Below are 8348 nucleotides of genomic sequence, written 5' to 3' on the forward strand. Positions count from 1 at the left end.
GTATAATTTTTATCTTCGTATTGAACATAATGTGAGCCAAAGTATGAAAAACAGTACAAATATTTATGAAACACTACGTGGCCACGCCGTTTGAGGTCTCTGGTCTCACCGTCGCCCTCATCTGTTGTAACAGCAGAATGCAACCAACTACGTCGCCACCCATATTGCATTGCAAAAAACGCTGGTCGGTACCATTATTTCGTAGGGTGTGTTCAGCGATTACAAACATTTCAAATTGACTGCACGTTGAGTTTATTTGTATCGGGTTTTCATAAAGCTGGTCTTAAGAGAGCATAAACATGACTGTACGGTATTAATAATGCCATGTTTAGTGTGGGCGAACACCGAACCGACCTGTGCTCAGAAATGGTCTCTCCTCTATAATGGTAGCTTCCAGTCCGCCTCTTAAACCTTCCTTTTCCTATTGAAGTAGCAGCCATGAGGTAGGACCGCAGCTGTTAGCGTAATAAAAGTTACCGTTTTACTGTTAAATTGCACATATGTTAATCTCATATTATCTCCTTAAGACACTTGAGTCCCTTCTTTGTCAGTATATAAAACATTTTCCTCCTTTCAAAAGTAAAAGCCCATTTTTCTACGTGGCTCTGAGACACGATGTAGCAGCCATGGCTAAATATGCTAACAGCTAACAGGCAGCGCACTGGGGCCATTATAACTTCTCGTAATAAGCATGTGGCCTGGATCTTTGGAGAACTAGATTTTAGAGGTGTGTGTGTGTCTAAGGCGGTGTTGTATTTGTCCCCTGCAGCATGCTCAGGCTCCAGAAGAGGCTGGCCTCCAGCGTCCTGCGCTGCGGCAAGAAGAAGGTCTGGCTGGACCCTAACGAGACCAACGAGATCGCCAATGCCAACTCCCGTGAGTGAAGCGACACGCTGTCTGAGTTTAACCAGTCGGTACAGTGGCAGCATTTACAGACAGAATAAAGTGATGGCCCTTAGCTTCAGTCTAAAGACTATATAGCTATATGCAGTCATCTGTATATAGCTATTGAATCTTCCTTGTGATGATATACATGTTTTATTTTGTAAATAATCTCAATGGTACTTTCTCTTCACTTATTCTGTTTTTCTTTATATTTATTCTTATGTGTATATCTCTATATTGTTATGATAGTGCATTAAGCCACTGTACCAGAGTCAAATTCCTTGTATGTTAAATTTGATTGCATAGCATGTTTGGAGCTCTTAATTGTTATAGAATATGTTTACATTGTTTTTCCGATGTTAACAGCTATATTACACTGATATTGAATTTTTGCAGTGATTACTGTATTTTCTGGACTATTAAGTTGCTTTTTTTTTTTTACTCCTTTGGCTTGTAGTGAAACTTATACAGCGAAGTGACATATGTGTATATTTACAGTAATTTTGTTGAGTAGTCAGTGTTAGATGACCCTCTTGGCACTCATGTCTCAATCGAAGATAACAACATACTGCAGAAAAAGTAAAACTGTTAATGGCCACACTGAACTGTAACTCCTAGGGTGAAAATGCCTCCTAAAAGAAAGAGCTGTACAGCAGACATCATAGTGCAGGTAATAAAGTCTGCAGCCGAAACAAAGTTTGGAGTGAGTGTCGGCATTCAGACAACCTGAGAGAGGAGGAGGAGACGCTGCTTCATCTTCCCGATGTTGCTGCAGTTGTTTAACGTTACTTAACACGGGTGAATGAATATTGCAATGCACTTCTGCTTATTATGCCTAGCCTACATTCCACATAGGGTAATTTAGACCATGATTAGTATAATTAGAAATACAACTTATACATCAAAGCAACTTTTTTTTTTCTGTTCAACAAGGCTGTCTTTGCTAAAAGCAACTTATACTCCAGTGCGACCTATCGTTCAGAAAATACGGTACTTACCTACAACTGAGTCTGTTTGGTAAACATCTTGATAATGATCATGTTTATATTAATATTCTTTTAGGTAAATATACTTTGGGTGCTACTAACAGTATGGTGTTATTCATTGTTCTCCCCTGGCTCACTCTGTTTTCTGTCTTCAGGCCAGCAGATCCGTAAACTGGTGAAGGATGGTCTTATCATTCGCAAACCAGTGACAGTCCACTCCAGGGCCCGCTGCCGCAAGAATACACTGGCACGGCGCAAGGGAAGACACATGGGTGTCGGTAAGGCAAAACTGTCACATGTTGCCAAAATGAAAAGGATTTCACATGACATTCCATGTCAGATTTATTGTACTTAAAACTGCACATGCAACAGTTGATAAATTATTCTTCTAAAGTAGTGATTACTGTGTGACTGATAGTAATTTCAGTGTTCAGTAATTTGTAATGCCTTTTCCCAGGTAAGAGAAAGGGTACAGCCAATGCCCGTATGCCAGAGAAGTTGTCCTGGATGCGCCGCATGAGGATCCTCAGGCGTCTGCTGCGTCGCTACAGGGAGTCCAAGAAGATTGACAGGCACATGTAAGTTCAGAACTTTTTACTAGCTTTTGTTTCTTGTATGAATAGTTTAAAATGGTTGGCATCAAACAAACTTCTTATTTAATATTAGATTACTTTTTTGTGATTACACTGGTGTTGTAGCTACTTGACACAACCAGTCCCTTTTGAATTGCAGGCACTTTGTGTGTCCTGATCATTTCCTAATACCTCTCTCTGCTCTCCATCAGGTACCACAGCCTCTACCTGAGGGCCAAGGGTAATGTGTTCAAGAATAAGCGCATTCTTATGGAGCACATTCACAAGCTCAAGGCAGACAAGGCCCGCAAGAAGCTCCTGGCGTAAGTTACAGCCAAACTTGTTTTCTTGTTTTGTATAGAACCAAAGATAAGAATTTTAAAATGTATTCGTCCTGAAAAGATGTTGGATATGTGGGGTAACAGGGCCCTACAGTGTGGTTCTGCACATCTTAAAGGACTGGATAAAAATATCTCCACTGCTCAGATTACTTCAGTATTCATTTAGACCTTGTTCTGCGTTAAAATATAAATTGTTTTACACAAACACATGGAGGTCCACATTAAGGCTCTTTGCACACTCCTTCAAGATAAAGCCACACTCAGAATCTCCATATCATTATGTTCTGCTGTGTACTGGTTGTTGAGTTTTGTTGTGGGTTGACTTTTCACTACCTGGGGTCCACTAAAAACAAACCCTTTCTGTCTTACAGTGATCAGGCCGAGGCTCGTCGCTCTAAGACGAAGGAGGCCCGCAAGCGCAGAGAGGAGCGTCTCCAGGCCAAGAAGGAGGAGATCATCAAGAACCTGTCCAAGGAGGAGGAGACCAAGAAGTAATCTGGCTCTATCCTGCCTGGCTCTGCCATCTGTCAAGTCGTGACAAATAAAGTGTACATAAAGACACTAATGGGCTCTTGTACTTTTCTTCCATTGTAAAAGTGTTTGATTACTAAGAAATAATTAAAGTTAAAAGGCTGACATTCTAAAATCCTCTAGAAATCACTAGATAACTAATGGCCAAATATTAATTCATTTCAGAAAATTTGATCTTCATTAGTTGAACGTTTTTTATTTTGGCTTTACATCCATCCATCATCTACTGCTTATCCTTAAGGCTTTTGGGTGGGGGGGTTCGAACATGCAACAGTTCAGCTGACAGTGGGCAAGAGCAAGAGGTGGAGCAGACTCTGGGTAGATGGCCAGTCTATCACAGGGCTGACACAGACAAGCAGTCACATTCACACCTACAGCTTTGAAAAGTGCCGTCTTCTTCCGCTTATCCGGGGCCGGGTCGCGGGGGCAGTAGCCGAATCAGGGATACCCAGACTTTCTTCTCCCTGGACACTTCCTCCAGCTCTTCCGGGGGGACACAGAGGCGTTCCCAGGCCAGCCGGGAGACATATTCCCTCCAGCGTGTCCTGGGTCTTCCCCGAGGCCTCCTCCCGGTGGGACATGCCCGGAACACCTCCCCAGTAAGGCGCCCAGGGAGGCATCCTAAAGAGATGCCCGAGCCACCTCAACTGACTCCTCTCGATGTGGAGGAGCAGCGGCTCTACTCCGAGCTCCTCCCGGGTGACCGAGCTCCTCACCCTATCTCTAAGGGAGCGCCCGGCCACCCTGCGGAGGAAGCTCATTTCAGCCGCTTGTATCCGCGATCTCGTTCTTTCGGTCATGACCCAGAGCTCATGACCATAGGTGAGAGTAGGAACGTAGATTGACCGGTGAATCGAGAGCTTCGCCTTCCGGCTCAGCTCCTTCTTCACCCCAACGGACCGGTACACCGACCGCATTACTGCTGCCGATGCCCCGATCCGTCCGTCAATCTCGCGTTCCGTCCTTCCCTCACTCGTGAACAAGACCCCGAGATACTTAAACTCCTCCACTTGAGGCAGGATCTCTCCCCTGGCCTGGAGATGGCAAGCCACCTTTTTCCGGTTGAGTACCATGGCCTCGGACTTGGAGGTGCTGATTCTCATCCCAGCCGCTTCACACTCGGTTGCAAACCGCCCCAGCGCACGCTGGAGATCCTGGCTCGATGGAGCCAACAGGACAACATCATCTGCAAAAAGCAGAGATGAAATCCTGTGGTCCCCGAACTGGACTCCCTCCGGCCCCTGGCTGCGCCTAGAAATTCTGTCCATAAAAGTAATGAACAGAACCGGTGACAAAGGGCAGCCCTGCCGGAGTCCAACGTGCACTGGGAACAGGTCTGACTTACTACCGGTAATGCGAACCAAGCTCCTGCTCCGTTTGTACAGAGACCGGATAGCCCCCAGCAAAGGGCCCCGGACCCATTACTCCTGGAGCACCTCCCACAGGATGTCACGAGGGACCCGGTCGAATGCCTTCTCCAAGTCCACAAAACACATGTGGACTGGTTGGGCAAACTCCCATGAACCCTGGAGCACCCTCGAGAGTGTGTAGAGCTGGTCCAGTGTTCCACGCCCAAGACGGAAACCGCATTGTTCCTCCTGGATCCGAGGTTCGACCACCGGCCGGATCCTCCTCTCCAGCACCCTGACATAGACCTTCCCCGGGAGGCTGAGGAGTGTGATCCCTCTGTAGTTGGAACACACCCTCCGGTCCCCCTTCTTAAAAAGAGGAACCACCACCCCGGTCTGCCAATCCAGGGGTACTGTCCCCGAACGCCACGCGATGTTGAACAGGCGTGTCAGCCATGACAGCCCAACAACATCCAGAGACTTGAGGTACTCGGGTACCTCATGAGCACCAATTGCTTTGCTAAACTATCATTAAAACAACGAACTAACTGTTACTGAAAGTACAGTGATTGGACTTACGCCATTGTGATTCATGGCTGAACGTTTCGGCAGTGAACCATCTAAATCCTTTTAGATCCAGCGAACCAAGGGGCATTGTGTCACATCTCGTGCCAGGTGAAGGTGCTCACATGCTGGCTAAGTGCGGCTGGATATCCCAATCCCCTGGTGGTGGTGGTTTCATTCGGTCTGTACATTTGATGGACATCCCATGTTGCAAAATTAGATGGAGACATATCAGGGCTTGTGGCACCGAAGGCCCGTCATTGCCGCTCGCGGCTACATTCTTTTTTCTTTTTCACTAAAAGTAGCCTAATACATTTCAAATGATGTAATTGTAATGTGATGTAATCAAATGATGTAATAAAAATTAACTTCCTGTTTTCTGAGGAACAACACTAATTACCTGCTCTCTGACCACACTGACTGATGGCCCAGATAAAAGAAGTCCCCTCTCATTTGCCCAATGGAAAGGTTAAATCTGTAAATAAACTTCAAATGTATCAGATATGCAATGTATAGGTCGTGAGGTTTGTAATTTTAAAAATGTGTTGCCATCTAGTGGTTGTATCTGGTACGAGAAATCATAATTACTGTACATTTGTTTTTAAAAGTTTGACTTATAAAAAACTTATATAAACATATGTTAACTTCGAATATTTATATTGCACATCAGCAATGCTGGGACTAGATTTGTATGTGCTGATCACATATTTCACTCTCGGGCACAGTGAGTGTTAGCTCTACTTAAAGGTTGCCCTATTTTTAGCTTATTGATATACTTGTTGCCATCATGTGGCTTAACAGCAGCCTCTGCCAGAAATAAAGAGCTATCTGTTCATGTAACTGTCCAGTTTGTATCGAAATGACCTAACTGTGGTATCACTTTCAACCACCAGACAGGAAATATATGAGACAACCCTGTGACTTTTCACTACCTCTGTTTCTAAAGATTTTGATGTGCTTTAATATGTTATGAAGCAAACTGACACAGTGACAAAAACCATAATCATGGCTTAAATCTTTTTTTTATATATATATATATTACACACAAGCAATCTGCTCCATTGAAGCTATTAAGGACTAGTTAAAGGTTTTTCTTGTCCATTACAGCCTTGACAGGAAGTGTAAATTATGCATGTGCCTCTCTGAGTGTTTTTATGTGTGCCATGTAACACATACATCTTGTGCGCTGACATCATTCATCAGTTCTGTGTTCTGGTTGTGTGAGAGCTTATGAAACATGCAGGTTCGTGATGGTTCAAAAATTGCAGGCACAAGGGGGCTGAGGCCCCATGATAAGCAGCTGTGGAATGCACCGGGGTCAGCTGTTCCTTAACCACATGACCCCTATTACTTCCCCACTTAGGTCTGCATCTTCCGTCACGCCTCCCCGTGAAGCCATTCACCAGTCGCAGCCATCGTAAGTGAGGTGGAAGGTGGCAATCTTTTTAAAGGCCCATAGCTGGAGAAAACCCACAAAATTTATTCCTTCAGGTGACCCAGTAGTGATGAAGTCATTGTTGTATATTTAAAGTATTTTAGACACCTGGAGAGTGAAAGATATATATAACAGATATTGTTGTTGATTATCTTTAATCAATCACCTGTTTGGTGTATAAAATGTCTTTAAAAAAGCACATCTTAATTTTTTTTCAAAAAGCAAACAATTCCAGTTCTTTTAAAAGAAGCAAAAATTAGACAAATACGAAAAAGTAAACCATTTTTGTTTACAGTTTTCTTTATCTCTTTATTGTGAAACTGCCAGAAAATAATTGCATCATGCAGTCCCACGTGCCTCTGCTGTGTAAAGAATCTTTATCTGCAGAAAAAAACAGTATAATCTTAAATAAAAGATAAGACATATCAGTGATTTATATGTGGGTTTTACACCAACTCTATTTTAGCTCTTTCTGAGTAAACTACTTATATGTAATTTGGCTTTATCTTTTTCTGCACCATTTATTGAACACAATTATATTGAAAGAGAGCAATGAAATGTTTCCTAGAACCTTTTGTTCTGATTGTATAGCACATAAAAGATCTGTCTCAGCGTGGGCAGATCTGTCTGTTGTTATTTGTCAATTTATCGTTGCGTGACGCCTGAGAGGAAGCACACTGTACTCTCCAGGGGAAGCACCATTGCTTAGAGCTGTTAAGCAGAGATAGTTCACGACTTGAATCTCATGTGGTGGGTTACCTGACAGATAGTTACAGAAGAGGTGTAGCAGCAGCTTTATTGTGACTGAATAATCTGCTCCTCTGGTTGCCCTATTATATAGTAATCTATTCCTCTGTCTGACTTGTGGTTATGTCACAAGGGCTCTTTAGAGGAAGTACATTGCTGTACCCCTGGAGCTGCTCATCCGTTTCTCATTCACTGTTATTTGCAGGCTGCGTTCAGACTTCCTGTTAAGAGAACAGACTCTATGCAAACCCAAAAACGTTTCGCAGGTCGACACCCTTTTGATCACTTGCTGCCAATTCTGTGACAACAAATATGAATAAACAGCAGAATTTTGTAGACTATGCAGAATTGCATCCAGTTTCCACGAGCTCCTTACTAACTTCTAATTACACAGTCATCCATCACTGAGATAATTCTTGCTTGATTCATATCTGCTGAGTAAAAGAGACTGAGGGCTTCCTACAGGCCCACAAGAGCTGCACAATGCTGAAAACTCTCCAGTGTTACAAGATTACGAATGTCATGTTGAAAAATCACTTCTTTGGTTTTAATGTGGTTTAATAGCTTATGGAGTCTTTAGATGGAAATCGTCTGTAATAAGCCAATGACTGCCTGTGTGTGGGAGGGCAGCAGGACGGCCTTTAATGAGGGAACACCAGATAAGAGATCTGGATATATGATTTACCAGCCCTGCAGAAAAGCAGGTGTTTGTTGCTGTACCTCTTCAATGATCTGTCACAATTATTCTGGGACAGTGGTTACTGTTTTTGCCCACAGTCCTATTATTACTGTAGAGTTTCCATGCTGAAGACATCCATTTTCACACATTTCCACATTATTACTAGTGTCCCATAATACATGAAAGGTTAACAGCCCTCTAACTCTTCTGCCACCATAAACACAATATTATCAGCTGCACCACTATCTGTAGTGATCAT

General features: G+C 43.4%; 1 protein-coding gene across 1 annotated transcript; it reads left to right on the forward strand.

The window, feature by feature from the left end:
- The first annotated feature begins 397 nt into the window (after positions 1–397).
- On the forward strand, positions 398–3345 carry rpl19 (ribosomal protein L19). The gene is made up of 6 exons (XM_026326270.1): positions 398–443; positions 770–876; positions 2027–2149; positions 2329–2449; positions 2656–2766; positions 3156–3345. The coding sequence occupies exons 1-6, from the start codon at positions 439–441 to the stop codon at positions 3277–3279; spliced, it is 591 nt and encodes a 196-aa protein (XP_026182055.1). The 5' UTR covers positions 398–438; the 3' UTR covers positions 3280–3345.
- Positions 3346–8348: the final 5003 nt, after the last annotated feature.

This window comes from Mastacembelus armatus, chromosome 8 (genome assembly GCF_900324485.2).
Source record: "Mastacembelus armatus chromosome 8, fMasArm1.2, whole genome shotgun sequence".
Lineage (NCBI taxonomy): Eukaryota > Metazoa > Chordata > Actinopteri > Synbranchiformes > Mastacembelidae > Mastacembelus > Mastacembelus armatus.

What these genes read in the sequence shown, in the direction of transcription:
- rpl19 (XM_026326270.1), top strand. An exon ending in GATCGCCAATGCCAACTCCC is followed by an intron (nt 877 to 2,026) that starts GTGAGTGAAGCG and finishes TTCTGTCTTCAG; the next exon opens with GCCAGCAGATCCGTAAACTG. An exon ending in GGGAAGACACATGGGTGTCG is followed by an intron (nt 2,150 to 2,328) that starts GTAAGGCAAAAC and finishes GCCTTTTCCCAG; the next exon opens with GTAAGAGAAAGGGTACAGCC.